This window comes from Schistocerca cancellata, chromosome 7 (assembly GCF_023864275.1).
Source record: "Schistocerca cancellata isolate TAMUIC-IGC-003103 chromosome 7, iqSchCanc2.1, whole genome shotgun sequence".
NCBI lineage: Eukaryota > Metazoa > Arthropoda > Insecta > Orthoptera > Acrididae > Schistocerca > Schistocerca cancellata.
Window position 1 is genome coordinate 117,155,265 of NC_064632.1, and position 23,499 is coordinate 117,178,763.

Below are 23,499 nucleotides of genomic sequence, written 5' to 3' on the forward strand. Positions count from 1 at the left end.
GGCTACGAGCGTGAGAAGCAAGCAGAGTCCGCAATTTTCAGCTTTGTTCCCAGAGTTGTTTGGGGTCCTTTGGTACGGAGCTGAATAGAGGATCTGAAACAAAGGCTTTGTCGCTGTGTAACAGTCTTGGTTGCAGATTTATAGATCTGCATTATTGGGTGGGTCAGAGGTCCCCTACACAAAGGAAGTAGCTGCTGGGGTAGCAGAGTACTTGTGGAGTGCATATGAGGGTTTTTTAGGCTAGGCGGTAGTTTGTTACTCTGATAAGCAGTCGCCAGTCGATACGCAGCAAGGAAAGTCAGACCGCGTTCAGAGTAAGGACACTTCAACTGTCAAAACTTTATCAGTAAATTGTCAAAGTATTCAAAACAAAGTTCCCAAATTTACTGCCCTCCAGATATGTTCTTCCACTCAAAATATACTTGGGACCGAGAGCTGTATGAAACCCAAAGTGGAAAGCTCTGACACATATTTAGTGAATCACAGAATGTACACTGGAAAGACAGATTAGATGCCATAGGAAGGGGAATGTTCATTGCAGTTAACAAAAATATTGCCTCTCTATGGAGGTCAAAGTTGAGTGTGACAATGAAGTTATCTGGTTGCTTATAACATGTAGGTGAAACCAGGTTAATTGTTGGATGTTTTTACTGACCGCCCAATACCGCTGTGACTGTTCTTGAGTCATTCAAAGAAAGTCTATGGCTAGTAGTGTATAAATACCCAGCTCCTGTGATAGTACATGGAGGTGAATTTAACTAATCTAGTATAGACTGGGATGTCTATGGATTAATTGCAGAGAGGTACAGACAGACAGTCATACAAAGTGCTTCTGAACATGTTTTCTGAAAACTGCCTTGAGCAGCTAGTTTGGCAGCCCAAACGCAATGGAAATATCTTAGATCTAGTAGATACAAATGAGGTAGACCTTATCAGTAATATCAGTACAGAAATGGGAATTAGCGAACATGTCATCATTACAGTAACTATGGTTATGGAAGTTTATAAGTCAATGAAGAAGACAGGAGAATGTTCCTGCTAGGAAGAGCAGGTAAGCAGTTGTTAGCATCTCACTTAGACAGTGAATTGATAATACTCTGTTCCAGTGAGATGGATGTAGAGGAATTATGAGCAATGTTTAACAGAATGTAAATCATGATCTGGAGAGTTATGTGCCTGGTATGTGGATTAAGGATGGAAAAGATCCACCATGGTTTAATAACAAAATGTGGAAAATGCTGAGGAAGTGGAGGCTGTTGCACTCTCAATTCAAAAGAGAATGCACAAACAATGACAAGCAAAGGTTAGTAAAGATCTATGGATCTGTAAAAAGATCTATGCCCAAAGCATACAACAACCACCTTAGTAAAAGGGCTGATAGAAAACCCAACAAAAGACTGGTCCCATGTTAAATCTCAAAGTGGGTCTAAGGCTTCCACCCAGTCCCTTGTTGACCAGTCTGGTACGGTATTGGAAGATAGCGAAACGAAAGCTGAAGTTTTAAACTTTGCATTCAAGAAATTTTTCACGAAGGAGAACCATATAAATGTACCATCTTTTTGACCAAGGGGCAGACTCCCATATGGACGACATAGTAATAAGCATCCCTTGTGTAAAGAAACAACTGAAAGATTTGAATGTAAATAAGTTATGGAAGCCCAATATGACTTTACAAAGAGTACTCTACTACAATATGGCACTGACCCCTACCTACAGGGTGATCGCAAAATGTGTTACCATTTTGTTTTTGAATATAAACTTTATTGTCAATACAATCTGAAAGGAACATGTACTACAATGAAGAGCCGTCCATGGAGATTTGTTCTAACTCAGCACATGCTCATTATGTCCACCATTTTCTTTCCTATTTTCCTTCAAACGAACACTGAAGTTAGTGATTATCCTACGGCACATGTCTTCTGTAATTTCACTGCAAGCTTGAAGAATAAGTCTTCTGAGCTCCATTAAATCACGTGGACATTTCAGGAAAATTTTTTCCTTTAGGTACCCCCAAAGAAAAAAGTCACATGGATTGAGGTCTGGACTATTGGGGGGCCAATTTCAGCCGTCATTGAAGCGACCTGGAAACCTGAGTGAAAACATCCGCATGTCGAAATGCTCATGTAAAAACTCCAACACAGTGTTTACAGTATGTGGCCTTGCTCCATCTTGCATGAACCACTGTGTGTTGAAGGCCAAGGCTGTAGCAAGAAGCTGTGGAATTTAATGGAGCTCAAAGGACTTATTCTTCAAGCTTGCAGTGAAATTACGGAAGACATGTGCTGTAGGGTAATCACTAACTTCAGTGTTCGTTTGAAGGAAGATAGGAAAGAAAATGGTGGACATAATGAGCATGTGCTGAGTTAGAACAAATCTCCATGGACGGCTCTTCATTGTAGTACATGTTCCTATCAGATTGTATTGACAATAAAGTTTATATTCAAAAACAAAATGGTAACACACTTCGTGCGCCACCCTGTAGATTGCATTTATCGTGACTCTCTTGCCCAGTGCAAAGTCCTAAGTAACTGGACAAAAGCACAGGTGACTCATGTATATACGAAGGGTACAAGAACAGACCTGCAAAATTATAGACCAGTATCCCTAATGTCGGTCTGCTGCAGAATCCTTGAACACATTCTCAGTCTGAATATAACAAATTTTCTTGAGACCGAGAAGCTTATGTCCATGAATCAGCATGGTTTTAGAAAGCATCACTTCTGTGAACTATGGATGAAGGGCGACAGGCAGATTCCATATTTCCAGTTTTCCAGAAAGCACTTGACATGGTGCTCAATAGCAAGCTGTCAACAAAGATACAAGCATATGGAATAAATTCACAAATGCGTGAGGGGCTCGAAGTCTTCTCAACTTATAGAACTCAGTATGTTGCCCTCAATGGTGGCATTCATCAGAGACAGGGGTCTGTCACAAGTGCCCCAGGGAAGTGTGAGAGGACTACTGTTGCTCTCTATATACATAAATGATTTGGCGGACAGAGTGGTTCACAGTCTGCAGCTGTTTGCTGGTGGTGCTATGCTGTATGGTAAGGTGTCAAAGTTGAGTGACTGTAGGAAGATACAAGATGACAAGCAAAATTTCTAGTTGATGTGATGAAAAAAAAAAAAAGTAAGTTATCGTAGATGAGTAGGAAAAAGAAACCTGTAGTGTTTGGATACAGCATCACTAGTGTCCTGCTTCACACAGTGATGTGGTTCAAATTTCTATGTGTAATGTTGCAAAGCGATATGAAATGGAACGACCATGAGAGGCCCTTAGTAGGAAAAGCGAATGGTCGACTTCGGTTTATCTAGGAACGTGTCGTTTATCTGTAAACGAGACCACACTGGTGTGACCTATGCTTGAGCACTGCTCAAGTGTCTGGGATCTGTACTAGGTCAGATTAAAGGAAGGCATTGAAGCAATTCAGAGATGGGCTGCTAGATTTGTTACTGGTAGGTTCGAACAACACATAAGTGTTACAGAGATGCCTTGGGAACTCAAATGGGAATCCATGGAGAGAAAGTGACGTTCTTTTTGAGAAACATTATTAAGAAAATTTAGAGAACTGGCATTTGAGGCTGCTTGTCGAATGATGCTACTGCCACCAACATACACTGCATGTACAGACCATAAAGATAACCTACGAGAAATTTGGGTTCATATGGAGACATATAGACACTCGTTTTTCACTGGCTCTAATTGTGAGTGGAACAGGGAAGAAAATAACTAGTAATGGCTGAGGGTATCCTCCAACCATACACTGTACAGTGGCTTGCAGAGTATGTACGTAGATGTAGATGTATCCTGGATAGCCCCTCATATATATCACCTACTGTGCGAGTTAGCTCCTCTGCAGGAACCAGTGTTGCTTTCCTTTGACAATATGTGTCGTCTGCTGTCCTCTTACCACCAAAAGTGTATGCGTGTGGTCACTGTGCATGTCAAACTCTACCAACATCACAAACAGTTGCAGCAGTCATATTGAGCTTGGGCAACCAAGCTTCATGCCCTCATCTGTAAATGCCACTCTGTCATGGCCAAGTCTCAGGAGTCATATGCAGACACCCTGGAACAAGACGCATTCATTTGTTCAGCCTCTGGTAAGGAAGTGCATCAGAATGTCCTTCAGTTTGAGGACCCTATGTTGGAGGAAGTTTTGAATAATGCACAGCTGTTTGAGGTTCCCCACGTGGCGGGCTGCCAGGTAGGGCCTTAGAGTGATGTCACCATTGTTGGCAGCATACAAACACGAGGTGTAGAGCCTACTGCACTAGAGGACAAGGAGGTGGCCACAGTACAAACAGGTTCATCAGGCCACTGCACAAAAACGTATCATCAGCAGTGGAAACAGTGAACGCCTCTTTTATCATGTCACTCTTGTTTTGTACAGCACGAGCGAACCTGGCACAGGTGATGGGCCAGTTGCATTATGTAGGGAGAAGCATCAGGTAGCAGCAATGTGTTAATCTTTAACCCTTTATGAGTCCTTGTGGGAATCAATGAACATGGATACTGATGCCATCTCGTTGTGTCCGCCATTGTTTGAAGGCAAGAACAAACTTTTAATTGAAGTGCAGGTGATGAACTAACTTCACTGAAGTGCTGATGATTACCAATCATTGCACCTACAGGGCAACAAATGAGCCGTCGTGTCCCTACTCAAGTCACAGACACACACCAGGCTTGGGTCCCCACCAATAGCACATATTGATTGTCGACTGGTAAGCTATCACAAACAGCAGATTACTATTCTCTGCCAAATCACGGTTGACACAGGTTACAAGCCAATTGTCCATTCTGTTACATACTTGGTGAGCAATACGAGTACCCAAAATTTATTTGGGTTGGATGCTTTTGCTACTCTTGGATTTTCTGTGCCAGATGCAATGCATTTGGTGTCAGATCAAGTGCTTTATCATGAACTGCAGTCTTTCCATTCTAAGTTTCTGGATCTGTTTGTCCCAAGATTAGATTAAGAAATTTCATGGCACACATCATCCTCAAACTCTCTGCCTGGACTTTTTTTTACGTGGCTGCTGCCAGTTGCTTCACATGACCATGTCATTGCACAGCTAGACTGCTTAATATCAGAAGGAGTAATACCAGCGATTTCTTCAAGTGCGTGGGCTATGCCTTTAGTAACTTAGTGACTGTAAACAAACTGTACAGTCAGCTTCAGCCCTTTGGTGACTCTGATGTCACTATTAATGTTCAAGCAATTGTGGACACTTAGCCCCAAAACAAAGCTGGCTGGGAGTAATTTCTTTTCCAAAACTGATTTGGCCGAAACTACCAACAGATTCCACCGGATGAAATATCAGAATAGCTGCTTGTGCTCAGTATCAGCAGCTAATGTTTGGGCTCATTACTGCACCAGCTATCTTTCAACATTTTCTAGAAGAGAGTCCCAAGTGCATTAACTGTCTTGATGATATTGTGATGACATACGCTACCATGGAGAATCATCTATGTAACCTGTGCTCCCTGTTTACTGTTCTGCTGGCCGAAGGCCTCAAATGTAACCATGCAAAGTATCATTTCCTTTCAGCCTTCCATTGTTTATTTGGGTCTGCAATCTCCCAGCATGGGATAACATGTCACCACCATTATGGCTTTGCCCCATCCCTATAATCTACGAGAACTTCAGGCAATCCTTGTAAAACTGGTATACTATCACCCTTGGCTGAGACTATTGGCCACCTCTTCCATCTGTTGTTTTGGGAAAATACTCCCTTTGTTTGGTCTACAGTCTGTGAGTGTGCATTTGTGCACATCAAACACAGTCTTCCCTCTGCACTGTCTCTCACACATTTCAACCCAGCAAGCTTCTGGTCCTGGTCACAGATGTGTCTGAGTACAGGGTGGGGACAGTTCTGGCCCTTCGCCATTCCTATGGCTCCGAACAGCCCACTGCTTTTGCATTGAAAACACTCATCACGGCTCAACATTATTCTCAGAAGGAAAAAAGAAGCTCTTGCCACTGTCAAAACTGAAAAAAAAAATTAATGAGTTCTTGTATGATGCAAAATTTCATTTAATTCAGAATATTAGCCCTTGGTTTCTCTGTTTAGTCCTTTGATGTCGTTGCTGGGACAAAGCCATCGACCATATTCAGCATTGAGCCCTGTTCTTGTCCTGGTACAATTATTAGATCAATGTTCATCCCACATCACAACATGTGAATGTGGAGGCTCTGAGCGGATCTGCTGCTCCAGCAGGTTGTGTGCATGGTACAACAGGGGGTGGCCTGACTGTCCGATGGGTTGCGTGTCAGACCTGCTTCGGAATTATTACGCATTGCACCATCACCTCTCCCTCTTGGATGGTATTGTTCTCTTGTAGACAAACAAGTTTAACTCCCCGCGTCGTGATATCGGTGGCTCTGTGGTAAGAGGTCCTCCGTTTATTGCATCATGGTCACTGGGGCATCTCTTGAGTGAAACTGTTGGTGCATTGCCGAGTGTTCTGGCCAGGCATCAATGATGAGGTGGAAAGTTTGTCTCGGCCTGCCACAAGTACTTGGGTCAACCATGTTTGCCTCCTATAAAACCATGGAAAAGGAGTCCACATAGAGTTTGCTGGTCCAGTTTTAAAGATTTTCTGGTTGTCGGTGCTTAACACTTTTTCTCATTTTCCGTATGTCATCTGACAGTAGAAACTCTGTCAAACATAATCTCCATTTAAGGCTTGCCTTGCACTTTGGTTTCAGACAATGGTCCTCAGTTCACGGCTCAATCTTTCAAGGATTTTTGTAACCATAAACGCATTTGCCACACCACGGTACCACCTTTATATACAATAGAACAGGGAATGTGCTGCCCAGACTTTTAAGACACAGATGCACCAGTACATGGCAGATTTTCCCAATGAGGAGGCTCTTACATTTTTCTTAAGATTTTACAGAATGACACTGATTGGAGCCAAGCTGAGCTCCTGCATGGCTGACAACCACAGACTCTTATTCAACTTCTTGCTGCCAAGCAGGCGTCCCCCAGCAGCACTGGTTTCATCAAAGCTCACGCCCAGCACACCCATCTGAGTCAGGGGTTTCGGGTGGCACCTGCACTGGATTACAGCCAGCGCATTTTCATGGCTCACACCGAAAATCAGCTCATGGCATGTCATTAGAACAAACTGCATCCCAGGATGGGTGCCAGACCTCTTCCACAGCCTTGGGCACAATTCATCGAGTACCACCATTTTCTTGTTCTCAGTCACTTTTCCTGCAGCCAGCACTAGCTCCTCTCTTTGCTCTGTGCCTGCCTGACCCATGGCAGGGATTGCAGCCAGCCCACTGTCTCCAATGCCTCCCGTCGCCAGTCCACCATAGTCTCCAAAAGCTGGTGCCCTTTGCCGTGGGCCCCCCCCCCCCCACTTCAAAATGGCTTCCTTTCCATCACCAGTCCTGTATACCCATTACTCAGGACTGGGGGGGTTCCCTCACCACTCACTTTCATCCATATGAACTGGTCCTAGGGGACTGAGAACTCAGAGCACCTTTGGCTCCTGCCAAGGATGTCACAGACGCCTTGGTAGTCGTAGCATCAGACATGGCGATACCTGGCCCTCCTCTCCCCCCCCCCCCCCCCCCCACTCACACACAGAGGAGGAGGAGTGTCATAACCCACTGGTTACTAGATCTACCACGGCCATATGTTGGGCCCCTAAGGCAGGCGTTGTGTGCGCCAGCATTCGAATGATGTGCTGCACAATGACCGAGGTGGCCACTAGGCTAGCACAATTGCCAACAGCACTCATCAGATCTGATGTGAGTGCACAGCACAACACAACACCTGTGGTTTCTGCTGGGAATTGCATCTTTATATGAGCCGCTCAGGCCTCGAAGGTCAGTTTTCAACTGTATTCCAATCATGTGATTATTGTCTGTGTTGTCATATTCTCAACACTTCATGACCTAATAAAACTAAAGTTATTTATGACTGCATGTTTCCTTGTGATCCTAGTTAGAACACAGCTACTGATAATTTTAGTGAATATCTTTCACCTTATGGAGAACAAAACTAATAGGTCTGTATTTTTTGTTTCGCCTGTCACCATTCTCAGGCTTCATCCATTTCTCTTGAATCATCGTCAACTTCCCTTTTTTCATGCCTCAAATCGCTTTTTTTCCTGGAATGTCATCATTTTCATAATTAACTATCTGTATTTCTGAATTATCTCTTGCACTACATAAACATTCAAAGAAATCATGGAATGCTTGAATTACAAATGAAATATGGTGGCTACTCAACATAGGCGTCTGTATAATCTTCATTTTTTATTGCTTTTAGTTGTTTCTCTTATCAAATTTTCATTCCATCTTTTAACATTCTCTGAAAGGCATTTCAGAACAGTTTTGTTTACTTTAAAATATTCTATCTTGGTCATATTATTATTTGCTTCAAACTCTTGTCTTCTCTTTAATAGCTGCTATACTCCATTTGAAGTTTTCTTTACTTTCTCCTTCATATTTGCACCATATTTTTGTATTTGCTTAAATAAATATTTTCCCCTTTCATCTATGACTGTATAACCTTCCATTTTTAAGTTTGGGAACTGGTTACTAAATTTAATCTAACAGATCTCTGTATTCTCAATTAATTTCTCATAATCTACATTTCTGAACTCCTGCTTGGTGAGTATTTGTTTCTGTCACATATTCTGGGAATACTGTCAATGAAAAGCTTCAGTTTCTTGTGAAACAGAATCAAAGTTTGATGAAATTTCTCTGGTTAAATATGATGATACCAAATATACACTTAAATATTTGACAGTTTTAAGTACCTGTTAATATACACTCCAACAACAAAATATATCAAAACAAGCTTACCTACAAACCATTGGTTCCACAGCCTCTAGTGCAACTTTATCCTTTGGGCGCTCAGCACCATTTGCCTTCTTTGCACCTGACCACCATCCACTGAAACTACAAAATAAATAAATAAATAAATAATCAACAAAATAAAGGAATAAACATATGACAGGAAAAAAACCAGTGAACAAAACTGTTAAACCTTGAGGCTGAGAACTGTTTGTAATAAAAAGCCATTAATTTAACAAGACAGGAAACAGATATAGATCATTCAACACACAAACAACCAAAGAAGACACGTGAATGTTTCACAAGTGATACTGCTGACCGCCAATACCCAAATGTCCAGTCTCTGTAACAGAGAGTATCTTTGGCTGGTAATGTGTTATATACATGGGAATGCTACATGAGGCTTCTTGGTATAATATGGATGATTGACTGCCAGGTCTTGGAAATCACATGAAATAACTTTTTATGACACCATCCTGTAGTAATACCTGTTACTGGGCAGTATTTTCATTTTATTGGGGAATGGAGGGGGCACCTTTAGAAATGTCATATTAGAGCAGGCTGTTCCAATGCTGCCCCATGGGGCACAAGTGCCCTAGATTGCCTGTCATCTCACCCATGTGTAGGAACTGATAGCCTGTACTATCTATCACACAGCTGTCTGCCTAAATTTTCTAACTCATTACCAGTGTTAAAGTAACTATTACTCAACAAGAAACTGGACTGCTAGGTGGACTGTGAAAAAGCTGCTCAAGTACATGCCATCACCAGACAATGACTTTATATGGCCAGTGCAGGACAACTCATGCTGTATGGTCAGGGATCTGGAGGTAGCATTTGTCGATGGTTTTTGTGTGTGTGTGTGTGTGTGTGTGTGTGTGTGTGTGTGAAGACCTTGACCGCAACTATGCTTGTGGTCTGGGCTGGAGTGGACCATTGGCATTAGCAGTAATGATGTTCACTAGTTTATTGCTGATGTGGCTACTCTGAAATCTAAAAATGAATTGTTACATTATGATTAGCTACCTCTTAGTGGGTATTTCTGTAAGCATGTCCATGCATCTGATTGGTCAGCTGATGTTTTCTTTCTCAAGAATCAAATTATTTAACAGAAACGTTCATAACAGTTGTGTACCATGCTCTTTTCACAGACTAAAATAAACACACACACATTCACTAGAAATTCTTTCTCAGAAGGCATTCTTGTCTTATGGCAAGCCATGTTTTCCCAGTGCCTGGAAATGTTTTGGTCCTGTGGATGTGTCAAATTATCACTTCTGTTTTCAGAAAGTGCCTTTATATTTGCAAATATCTGTTTCTGCTCCAGGTGAATGATGTTTATTGGGTCTATGTCATATCAGTTACTGCCTGGACATAAACTAAAGGCTCTGAGTGCGAGGCAAGTCCTGGTGGCTTAGGTGCCACCTAGTTACATCTCCACCCCTTCCTTGAATCTGGGCAAAAGGTGGCATGTCTGTCTCATACAGCGTCTGGGGCTGAATGAGTATCTCATCTGGCTGGTATATTACAAAACACATCAGTTAGTGTGTTGTGGATAATAAAGCATGTAGAAGCATCAGCTGAGAGTTCAAAGGTTTGGACGTTCTCATAACACTCTTCATAACACCCTTGGCATCCCTTTGCACTTTCTAATTTCAGTTGCATTTCTCTTAAGCAATTGTCAGACAAGGGCACTGCTTGTATTCAAATGCTGGGGTATTAGACTGTGATAGATTATTGTAGTAATTCTTGTTAATTGGACACCCCAAGTAAACGTTTCATAAATCCTATCACAATGTTCTTTATTTGTATTGTCATTTGTACAGAATGATTTTGTGTTCAACTCCTCCCCCCCCCCCCCCCCCTCATGGAGATGAGAATAATGTGAAAGGTCTACCACTTAATTTCTTTTTTTACATGTCTCAATGACTGCTGGTTCCAGATTTCCTTTAACACACATCTTTTGTACCTGAGGAAAGCAATATTTTTATATCCTACTTTCCAATAGCAATTCCACCACATAGCTCTTTCCGAAACTCTGCCACCCCCCTGCCCCCCCTTTCAACTTTTCAGTACAGGCATCTAATCTGCTTTCTTTTTAAGGAGCTGTTTGTTGCAAGAGATGCTGATGTCAAACAATTTTCTGTAACATCAGTTAACTCCTCACTAACACAATTATTCACAAGGTACAGCACAGCCTTCTCCCATTTCAGCCTAAATATGTTACATATGCAGGACATATTGAATATCATTGCTAATTTTATACACAGCATCTCCGGAACTTCAACGACTGATAATGAAACACTAACTTTGAAACAGTTAAAACCCCTTTTTTTGAATATTAATTCAATAAAATACTATAAGTTTAGTGAACATCATGGCATAATTTGAATACCTGTACATCAAATGTACAATTTTCACTTGTAACACAGTGTAAAAATGGAAGTTGTCCTCTATATGGTAAAACAGATTTATATATATATATATGGCAACAGTTTCACATGATACACACTGTACACAAATTTTTCCCTGCAATGGATTTCATATGTCCCTGAATTTATGTGTCTTATAACCTTCTTTAGCTGGTTCACTGCCTGAAAAAAGAATGAATGCAAGGGTGGAATAAGGGAAAGCAATTTATGCCAACTGCTGTACGCAAATACTTAGTCTTGAATAGGATAGCTGTGTCCATTAACCTTCTGTTAGGGCCCACAACTAGTCCCATGTGCATAAAACACCATTCAAAAATATAGCTGTTTAATGAGAGTGGAGCAGAGGGCTACCGGTGGTCACATGCCATCCTGCGTGAGAGGTTACCCTGGTCGCTGGCAGTACTGTGGCAGACACCATGTTAAATACTATGAATGTCCGAAACCTTAACATTAAACTTTTTCTGTACAGTATTAATTCATTAATAACCATCTCTTTCTGCTTTTTATTCCATCATCTTTCAGCTTTCCACTGGAGGTTCACTTAATGAATTTACAATTCAAATGTATAAAACTTTTGGTTTCCCTACACTTAGCAAAAAACGTTTTTAAACATCTTAAATTACATTCCCCATCTTAAATAACATTCCCCAGATGAAATACACAGATCATAATTTCAAACAATGGAATGGCAATACATGGTGGAACAGGAAATATTCACAGTTCTTTGCAGAGTATAGATGTATATCCCTTCAAGGATGACTACATAGTTATGGAAAGCTTCCTTGAAAGGTTGGAACAGTGTATTATAAACAATCCCTTTCATATGGGTGATTGAAAAATTGCATCATGAAATGATTCTTTGATTCTTCCCACTTAGGGTGTTACTACAAGAGGGAGGGAGGGGGGCTGCCCAGTTACTCAAAGAATAAACAATGGTTGTCGATAAAATGAGGTTCTCAAGGACCTGCATTCATGAGAAACACCGTTACATGGGATCGGGCAACACTGGCATGTAGCTTGATTCTCCCTCTCCAATTTCCCACCCCATGAGCTGACTACGGCACCCAGTCTTGGCTTGGCTGCCGTTAGAGATGGAGCTCCCACTCGCATCTCATTCCAAGAGTGAGTTACGCTCCGTGATTCATTTTTTCTGTGCCAGTGGACATTCACTCCCAACTGCATGAAGTATTGCAGAAATGTGTATCAGTGTACACCATGTGCGCAAACAGTGCAGAAAATTCAAAGACGGACATACAGACATCCATAATGAACGCTCTGGACGGCCACTGGTTTTGGACAAAGAGGAAGTGGAGGAAGCAATGGTGAAAGATTGAAGTGTGACAGTTCAGGAGCTCTGTGAGATGATCCCTGATCTCACCACGACCAGCACTGACAAAATTTTGACAGGCTGTTTAGGGTATGCCAAGGTTTTTGCAAGATGGGTCAAGAGTATACTTACGGAAAACCATGGCCTGTGAATTTCTTCATGGTTGGTTATTTGATTTGTGGGGGTTGAAGGGACCAGACTGCAAAGGCCATCGGTCGCTTTTTCCATGATCATGAAACACTCACAAGGAACTAGAACAAGCAACGGAGATGACAAGGGACAACACAGAACAAGAATGACATAGACAAAGACCAAAAAAAGAGGAATTAAAAACACACAAGTGTTACATTGGTTGGCTGACCATGGAAACAAAACTGTAGGCCAAAGGCCAGACTCAACATAAAAAAAGAGACAAACACTCAGATCGAGTGATAAAAGACCCCTGCTTGAATAAAACTCATAACGAAGCCTGCGACTGCAGCAGCGTCATCTGTTAAACATGCAGGGAGCGAATCAGGCAGCGCAAAACTCTGCCTGAACACATTTACAAACGGACAGTCCAACAATTTGTGAACCACTGTCAACACTGAACCACAGCGACAGAGAGGTGGGTCCTCGCGGTGCAATAAATAACCGTGTGTCAGCCAGATGTGGCCAATGCGTAGCTGGCAGAGGACAATGGAGTCCTTGTGAGAGGCCCACAAGGAGGAGTGCCACACACCAGTAGACTCCTTGACGATCCGAAGTTTGTTGGGTGAAGGCAGTGTGCGTCATCCATCACCCCCGTTGCCAAGGACCTTCTGCCGCAAAACTGACTGGAGATCACACTCCGAAAGGCCAATCTCCAGAGCCCGTGTGCTGATAGCCTGTTTGGCCAACGAGTCAACACGTTCATTATCCAGGATGCCGACATGACCTGGGATCCACACAAAGACCACGGAGCGTCCACAACAGGCAAGAGTATGGAGGGGCTCCTGGATAGTCATCACCAGATGAGAGCGAGGAAAACGATGGTCGATAGCTCGTAAACCACTCAGGGAGTCACTACAGATAACGAAGGACTCACCTGAGCAGGAGCGATATACTCTAGGGCACGAGAAATGGCAACAAGCTCTGCAGTGAAAACACTGCAGCCATCCAGTAATAAGCGTTGTTCAGATTGTTCCCCCAGAGTAAAAGCATACCCAACTCAACCAGCAACCATCGAACTGTCGGTATAGACTACGGCAGAGCTGGGAAATGAGGCAAGGATGAAAAGAAAGCATCGACGGAGGGCCTCAGGAGGGACTGAGTTTTTTGGGCCTTGTGCCAAATCCAGCTGAAGGCATGGGTGGGGCACACACCACAGGGTAGACATATATGGGCCCAGAAAAGAGGTGGGAGAGTAAAAAAATTCTAGCCCAGACAGAAGAGACTGGACGCGAACTGCAATCGGACACCACGACCAAGGCTGCTGTTCAGGAAGATGGATGACCGAGTTGGGGAACAGGAGACAGTAATTTGGATGCCTGGTCAAGCTACAAACATGTGCAGCATAGGCAGCCGGATCCGCAATGGAGGGACAACAGCCTCCACAAGTATGCTGTTTACAGGGCTTGGGCAGGAAGCTCCAGTTGTGAGTTGTATCCCACAGTGAAGTATGGAGTCAAGCAACCGCAACGCGGAAGGTGATGCCAAACCGTAAGCCAGGCTCCCATAAGGAACAAGCTGCAGCTAGGGCCACCTGGCAAGATGGCCATTGCCAAGAGTTCCGATGCCCCAGGGAGATAGTCATCTACTCCTTGGCATATGTGGGGAGGTAACAGTGCAGGCATCAGCAGAGCAATCCCTGTGTTGTCAGGGGGCTACAACCAACAAGGTACATGGTGGCCCCACCACAACGGACTGGCTACTGTGCTGGATATCAGGTGCAAAGAAGTCCGTGGTCGTCATTGGTGCAGAAAGCATAACTGCTTAGTGCATGGTGGAAGTCGCACCCAGGAATGTATTCTCGCCCAAGAGGTGAAGAATGAGTGGGACAGCAATGCAACAATGAGACAGGGGGCTAAAGATCTCAACGTACTATGGACACAATGCACCATGTAAGGCACCCTTCCCCAACTGGCTCGCTCTTCGGAAAAATTTGGAAGTATGGAGGTCAAACTCTACAGGGGACTATCATATAAAGGCCGAAACATGTGAGACTCCTTTTAGTCACCTCTTACAACAGGCAGTAATACTGTGGGCCTATTCTAACCCCTGGACCTGCAGGGTGAAATTTCTTCATGTCTACTCAACTGATGGCAAGAATTCTTGACTCTATTGTCACTGGGGATGAGACCTGGGTTCACAACACAACACCAGAAACAAAACAACAGTCCATTCAGTGGAAACATCCAGTGTCGCCTAAGCTGCAAAAGTTTAAACAAACTGTCTGCTGGCAAAGTGATGGAGAGTGTGTTTTGTGACAGGAAGGAGTTATTATCGAGTGAATTCATGCCTGCCTGTATAACGATCAATGTGAACCGCTACTGTGAAACGCTGAAGAACCTTTGCTGCACGCTCTGAAACAAGAAGAGAGTCATGCTCATGTTGGGACTGTGTTTTCACCAGGACAACGCTTGTCTGCACATCACCCATGTCACAACCAATCTTATCAACAAATCTAGATGAGATACTGTCACACACCCACCCTACATCCCAGATATAGCCCCAAGTGACTTCCATCTCTTCCCTGAATAGAAGAAACAGCTACATGGGCCACATTTCACAACCAGAGGAGCTGAGAGAAGAGGTTTTAAGCTACCTTCACGGCACATTGGGAGAATTCTACAAAAGTCCAAACTTTCCACATATGTATTATTCAGTGGCAATAAACATGTTTTCTATTGTGAAAAATAATTGGAAATCTTGTTTTATGGACAACTCTCATAACTGGAGTTTTCTTTGTCTGCAACTCATGTTCGAACGATAGTACTGATGCAACTAATTTCTGGCATAACATAAGTCTCCATCACTATTTTACGTTTTTACAGCCTCTCCAAAAATATTCCTACACTTCTATTAAAAGATCTCTGGCATCACTTACACTTTAATGCAGTATTACCTTGTTGCATAACTAAGCATAATTATTTCAACACCTGACACCATCATTGGTTTTGTTGAGTAAAATATTGAAAGTTGTTCAATGACCTCCTGGATTCTATTATTTTGAAACTGTTTCTTGTGATCCAGTGCATTTCCTGATGCCACAATGATACCTTACTCTAAAAAATTAAGTGAGTGTCAGGTGGCTGTAAGCATACAATTTGTTCATTGCTTTACTTATGTCATACAGTTTGTGTGCTTTCTCTTCTGAAGCACACAGGTGAAACTGATGGATCAGTAGTTCCACTACACCAATATTTGACAACTTAAAAACATAAAATTCAAAACCACAAAATCATACACACACTTTTGCACACACAAGAAATGACACATTGTAAACAAAACACATGAATATAATCTACAAAGAACATAGAGGAAAACATCACTGACACCATGTATGTGACATATGATTGCATGTTTCAAAGAATGCACTGATGGGCTTCAGTGTTTACTAGAATTGCAAACCATACCACTGACTGCTCAGAATGCAGGTTTTCCTTGCCTGGCTCCTCTTGGAAATTGGAAGTTGAGTCACTTCATGTTAATTATATGATAGCTACAAAAGTGGTACAGTGTTCTTTTGAATTTAATGTATGGAACAATTCAGACAACATACTTACGGCACAGCTTGGCCAATGGCTGTCTTTAATTTGGTGGCAACAGCTTTGGCCATGTCAGTTAGAATTGGCTGTGGCCCCCCTTCCAGCGCATAGTGAAATCCGACGAAAGGTTTCTTGCCAGCTCCAACAACAAGCAATGTTTGGGGTGCACTAGATCTGTAATATGCTCCAAAGCCACCACACAGTGATGCTGTCACCAAGTGATCAAAAGTATTTGCAGTGGAAATCCCCACCATTTCACTGTCTGCTGTCACTTCTTGCTCCTGAAAACCCCATTTCTTGTACATCAGAGGTGGAGCTTTTAAAACCTCTGCACAGTTAGCTTTCACTGAAATAAACAAGAATAGGCCTCAGCGAAGGAAATATTTTGTGAAACTGCAATGATCACTAATAATTAATATTATTAAAAATGTAGTTCAAACTGTTAAGAGAAGAACATTCTCCTTGTCTTTATAAATAATTGATCACTGTAGAATAAGATTTTGCAGTAATTTTAATCAAACATTACAGCTATATAGCATTATGCTATAGGCTAAAATTTACTTGGTAGCTCATGTGTCACTTGTCATCACAGTGTTGAGACAACCACTGTCAGCTCTCTATAGATTTATGTTTGCTCAAACAAGGACTGGGCTGTTTGTGCAGGTGTTCTTTCCCACTACTTTCAGTAGCAGTAAGGTTATTAACAGGGCTCAGCATCAAAGCCGTTAATGGCACTTATACCATGGGCTTCAAATGCAGCACTCCACTCAAAACACCCCAAGTAAGCTATGCGTTACTGCAGCACACTGGCTGTACTGGATGGATTACAAGTAATGTCGATAGTTTTGATTGAGACTGCAGTCGCGTGTGGGAGTTGCGTTTTCGTGTTTGTGTGTTGTCTATTGTTGACAAAGGCCTTACTGGCCGAAAGCTATATTTGTGAGTGTCTTTTTGCTGTGCCTATCTGCAATTCAGTATCTCCACTATATGGTGAGTAGCAACTTTCCTTTTCATAATATTGTATATTCCAGCACAGTTTGAAGAATCATTATATTAATGGCAGCTAAGACAAATATTCCTGGCTGGTTTTACTACCCATTACTTTGAAAAAATATAACATTCAAGTTGATGTTTAGCATTCATGTAACTTGCTTTGCGTATAGGTAGTTTATTTCTTAATCTGTGTTATCAGAAGTTAAGATTTTTTATAGGCGAAGTAGTAAAATGATTGAGAAGTGTAAAACGAAATTACAGCCCTTAGTCCAACAAAGGAAGTGTGTTGTTTTGACATTTCCTATACTCTAATGTAGTGTAACCTAAATAAACTGCTTCCTGTATTTTTATCACTTGAATCAAAATAGGTGTGCCAACTTATCATACTTAATCTGTGCAAGCCATATGGTGATTGTTGTATCCTATATTAAAATGTTTAAATTCCAATTGTTTTTCTCTAAAGGGAAATATAAAATTACATAAACAGACAAGTTTTATTTACAAATAAAATTTCTATGTACATGAAAAAGAGAAAATACTAATCACACTTTATCATAATTAATTACAATATTGTGGAGTAGACAAACACAATACATGGGTGACATCACAAGCCCAACAGAAAATAACCTCTTAGGAACAAGAACTACCATATATAAGTTCACATACCACGTGCTAATTGATTACGGCAGGCTCTCAGTGACTGGAACAAACCAAATCCTGGTAGACTGCAAATAACAGTGTTGTATGCTACATAAACTTCCTCCACCTGTTCTTGTACCATGCCACCTCTTGCAGGATGAAATGACTGGCATTTTAATGAAGTTACTGGTTCATCATGAAGCAGCTCTTCTGCTAGTAGATTTACAGTCTAGAAATAACAACATAATAATCAAAATTCAGCAAGTGTCAAAAATAAATTCTCTAGAAGTGCAACTGTTTTAACTTACTTCACTGTAAAGCCGCAAAAACCCAGAAGAAAAACCTACTGCTATACAGGTCCAGTCGGGTGCAACATGTGAACTCTTCCCTGGTGCTATCACTGGCAGACACAGAACAGCAGTGATCTCTTCACTGTAACAAGTCACAAACCAAACAAAAAAAGCTGTTGTGTGAATTTGTGGTAAGCTTATTCAGCCAATTAAACGAATACAACAAACAAGTTCAAGAATATTAACTCAAGACTTGAATGTAGCCTACATCAATCTACAACCGAAAGACGACTACCAAAAGGTATTGCAGTTCCACCAGCTTCTACAAAAGCAGTTTTCTATGAAATGAATTGACAGATAAGCCTACATACCTCTGGCGATAAAAACTGTAAATTGCTAAACTTACTCTTCTTCCTTACACGGATTTCCATGCCATACAACATGAAATTTCATTTTCACTTCGCCCTCTTCTTGAGTATCCCATTTCGCTAAAAAAAGAAAAAAATAATTTAGTTAACTAAGATGACAATCTTTCACCATAAGGCACACAGGAGTGCGTGCGAATGTAGAAGTTACAAATTAGAAGTAAAATAACGTTCTAGATCATCAACGCGCGCAATTCAGGTATCTGATCAAAGAGCCTTCATGGTATATGAGCAATGTAGGTAGCAATACGTAGATCCATATTGTCGCAAGAATAAACTACATACAGAGGTACTCATTGACATGCTTTATGTTGTCAAATTGGATCGTGACAAGCAATGAGGAAAGCAAATCTCATTACTGCTGGTGTGTCACTTACACATGAGAATGACAAGCGTCGATTTAAGCGCTATGGCTAGAACATCCCCGAATGGAGACAACGAGACATGACATTCCTGAAGCCATGCCGATTCTTTGCCATTGTTGACAACAGCATTGTCATTGACATCATCCTCGGGCCAGTCCCACTCTGTTGGGCAAACAAAAGACCAAACACTACAGTTGTCACTAAACATAAACAAATGCTCCAAATAACAAGAATGACAATGTTAACACACGGTAACACTGTCGGCCACATACCATCTTCTAGAAAGTACGGAAACAGAATTCGTTTAACGTTATCTATATCAGCAAAATAAGAGAAAGTTTTTATTTGACAGGACATTTCAACGCACCAGCCATAAACTACTCAAAGATATCAATCTAACAGTAACAACTCGAAAATGAAAACATTCAGAGATACTATTGTGAAAAAGCTACAAAGTCAGAGCCCATGGAATACCTCCAAGTCAGAGCCTCTTTAAAGCGGCTTTTTTTTGTCTCTGTCGACTGCTTAGTACCTTTGGCAAGTGAATCTATAGCATCGTTTGGAGGTATTATTTCTGTCACTCCCAAAATGAAATATGTGTTCAGTACCGTCTGCTGTGCAGTTTAGAGCACATCTCTTTCGTTTATTAGGATGATTCACATCCGACGTCAACGGAGCGACAGAAGGAAATTTCTCCTTTAAATAACTGTTGGTACATTCAATGTAGACGAAACGCCAAATAATGCTACGTCATTTTAACAATACTGAACGGCGAAGGTGAGATATGAGGAACCGAGCTTCATCCACAAGTCTGAATACAGTAATATCGTAAAGCTGATTCACACTTTATGCAACGTAACGTCAACCCATTCAACAATGCATTTCAAGGCCATACACTCTGGCCGCCACGTCGCGCCACCGTCACTACACGGTTGCACTGACTGTGACACTGTCCGTGACGTCACATCAAGTCTCTTAGTGCCGTACCGAAAGGTGACAGTGAAGTTATAAGTTATCGTCCGTGATACATAAAGTCGGAGAATAGCATCGGAATTGAGGAACTAACTACGAAAAAGTTTATTGGTGGCCAAAGCTAATTTTATAACGTGTTTTCTTCATTAATTTTGTGTGGTAAAATGCTAAAAAGTTGATTGATTGATTGATATGTTTATTCATGCGTAGAACAATACCAGTACAATTGCACAGATGTCGCCAATCGTTGGTACAATGTTTCATAGCAAATATGTGGATTCTTACAACTTTTACAATTCTTATAATTAGTTTACAACGAATTCTCTACAGAAGAATGGAAAAACGACAGAATCCTCCATTGGGGAATATCAGTTTGGATTTTGGAGAAATGTAGGAACATACAAGGCAGTACCAACCGTTCAAGTTATCTTAGAAGATAAGGAAAGGAACGGCTTGTTTGTAGCATTCTGGACTAGGAATCTCTTTGAAATCCTTAAGGTAGCAGGGGAAAAACACAGGGAGCGAAAGGCTATTTGCAACTGGTATAGAAACCAGACAGCAGCTGTAAGAGTCGAGGGGCAAGAAAGTGAAGCAGTGATTGAGAAAGGAGTGAGACAAGGCTGTAGCCTATCCTCGATATTATTCAATCTGTACACTGAGCAAACAGTAAAGGAAGCCAAACAAAAGTTTGGAGTAGGAATTAAAGTTCAGGGACAGAAAAACCCGTATGTTTGCTGATGACATTGTAACTCTGTCAGAGACAGCAAAAGACTCGAAAGAACAGTTGAACAGAATGGACAGTGACTTGAAAGGAGGCTGTAAGATGAACATCAACAAAAGCAAAACGAGAATAATGGAATGTAGTCTAATTAAATCACTTGATGCTGAGGGAATAAGATTAGGGAACGAGACACTTAAAGAGGCAGATAGGTTTTGCTATTTGGGCAGCAAAATAACACATGGCCGAAGCAGAGAGGAATAAAATGTAGACTGGTAATGAAAAGAAAAGCGTGTCTGAAGAAGAGAAATTTGTTAACATTGAATTTGGACTTAAGTGTTAGGAAGTCTTTTCTTAAGATATTTGTCTTGAATGTATCCATGTATGGAAATGAAACATGGATGATAAACAGATGATAAAGAGAATAGGAGCTTTTGAGATGTGATGGTACAGAAGACTGCTGAAGAATAGATGGGTAGATCACATCACTAATGAGGAGGTGCTGAAAGGATTGGGTGCACAAGAAATCTGTAGCACAACTCGACTAAAAGAAGGGGTTGCTTCATGGGACACATTCTGGGATTTCAAGGGATCACCAGTTCAGTAGTGGAGGGAATTGTGTGAGGGTAAAATTGTAGAGAGAGACCAAGAGCTGAATACAATAAGTAGATTCAGAAGGACTTAGGATGCAGAAGTTATTCAGAGACGAAGAGGCTTGCACAGGATGGAGTGGCATGGAGAACTGCATCAAGTCAGTCTTTGTACTGAGGACCTCAACAACAATAACAACAACAACAATTTTTCTTACAATATTTATTATTACAACCCTACAGTGTGGCTTAATATATGGGTCTTCATGAATACTAAGTGGCTGCCTAAATCATTATGAACAATCATTTACAGTGTAACAGACTTTATTTAATAAACATGTTTTTAGGCTTTTACTGAAGGTATGAAGTTTATTTACACCTTTAATTTCCCATGGCAACCTGTTTTACAGTTTTAGGCTGTTATATAGTATAATGGTACTGTTCTGCATTCGGTTTTTTTACTATTTTTCCTGTTTAGGAATAAGTGGTGACTGGATCTAATTTCTTGGTCATGCACTGAGCTGTTTGTAGTATACAGATGAATATTTTTTCTTATATAAGTTATAGTCTGGAAAGTGTATTCAAATTGGATGGTCAGAACTCCTAGCTTTTTTAATAAATCAGTACAATGGGACCTATTGATACCATTTGTTATTATCTACACAGTCTTTTCCTATATCTTGAAGACAGTCTGACTGTACCCAGAACTTGTTCCCCAAAGCATGATTCTGTAACTGAGGACTGAATGCTTATACCCAAATTAGGTCACTGTGGGACATGAAATATTGCACACTAGTGCAAGTATACACAAAGTGTAACATGTTGTGGATATTCTTTCTGCCAAAGCTTTTACACATTCTGTCCATGTCAGCTGACGCTCTACATTCAATCCCAGCCTGTTAAACATTTTAATACATCATCATTAATTTTTAATTAAGCATCATTTTGTTTTTTATTCAACCAGAAGTACATACAGGTAGTTCTCTTTATGTTTGGAGTTACTTTATTTTTTACTGACTAGTTGTGGATGTGGTTGAAGGGCTATGTATTAGCCTTTTCTGTCAACTGTATTGGAGCTTTAGCTGTGATCACTATGTTGCGTATTTTTTCTTCATATCTCACACTCTGTTGGAAATCATTAATATAAATAGGAATAAGGACTGGGCATAATATACTCATCTGTGGGACACCTATATTAATAATTTTTTGGTGTGATAAGTGTTTTCTAGAAATCCTTTTGAATTATATGAGACCTCAACTTGATGCACTCAGTTTTATAGGTATGATTTAAACCACTTCTTAGCCACACCTCTTATTCCTAGTAACTCTACTTTATGTAATACAATTCTGTAGTCAGCTGTGTTGGATGCCTTTGATAAGTCCAAGAAAATTTCATTCACAGGAACATCTTTGTCCAGTACGTCAAGAATTCCTTTTGTATACTGTGCAATAGCAGATTCTGTGCTTCTGGGCTGAAACCATGTTGTTCATTGGAAAGAAGGCTAAATTTCTGCAGGTACTTCGTTAACCTATTTTTCACTAGTTTTTCAATAATTTTGGAAGTGATGGACAGTAAAGAGTTTGGTCTTTGGTTTTCTACATTTTCCACTTCACCATTTCTAAGTATGGATATTACTTTTGCTTGCTTTAGGTGCTTGGGAAAACAACCAAATTTGAATGATTCATCAGTTATTTTTGTCAATGGAGTTTTTGTGGCTTTTATGGTATCTGCACATTCCTTAACGACACAAGGTGGGATTTCATTTAGACCAGTGGATTTTTTTATTTTTTAGCTGGTGTATAACTTGTGCCACCTCTCTCTCTCTCTGTCTCTCTTTCTCTCTCTCTCTCTCTCTCTCCCTCTCTCTCTCTCCCTCTCTTGCAGGATAGAGTACCATTGAGTTTCATGGCTGATGCTGGACAGGAAAGACATAATATATGTCTGAAATTTTTTGTTGTAATTTCTTAACAATGTAATTGAAGTAAAATTTCACAAAGTTATCTATTTATTTTTGGTTGTTTAATTCGCTATCTTTGCTTTTAATGTGAATTCAAATGTTTTTGAACAAAATTTGCCATCTCCCAGTCAATAATATTCTAAACTTCTTTGCTTTTGTTTTTATGGACAATATTATTTTATGGTTTGTATGTTTTTTAGTAGCGATCAGTACCTTTCTCTAAATTCTCCTATAGTTC

The 23,499-nt window shown here is 40.9% G+C and overlaps 1 protein-coding gene across 2 annotated transcripts in view; it reads right to left on the bottom strand.

Moving 5' to 3' along the window:
• The window catches only part of LOC126092071 (rab3 GTPase-activating protein non-catalytic subunit), a 217,495-nt gene extending 198,038 nt beyond the window's left edge, over window positions 1-19,457 (bottom strand). For both annotated transcript variants that reach the window (XM_049907488.1, XM_049907490.1), the window contains exons 1-7: window positions 19,296-19,457; window positions 19,036-19,185; window positions 18,640-18,721; window positions 18,252-18,375; window positions 17,971-18,172; window positions 16,330-16,657; window positions 8,834-8,929 (exon numbers count right to left, since the gene is read on the bottom strand). In XM_049907488.1, the coding sequence (XP_049763445.1) occupies window positions 8,834-8,929; window positions 16,330-16,657; window positions 17,971-18,172; window positions 18,252-18,375; window positions 18,640-18,721; window positions 19,036-19,185; window positions 19,296-19,380 (1,067 nt within the window). In that variant the 5' untranslated portion in view covers window positions 19,381-19,457. The remainder of the gene's footprint in view (window positions 1-8,833; window positions 8,930-16,329; window positions 16,658-17,970; window positions 18,173-18,251; window positions 18,376-18,639; window positions 18,722-19,035; window positions 19,186-19,295) is intronic.
• Between the last annotated feature and the right edge of the window lie 4,042 nt (window positions 19,458-23,499).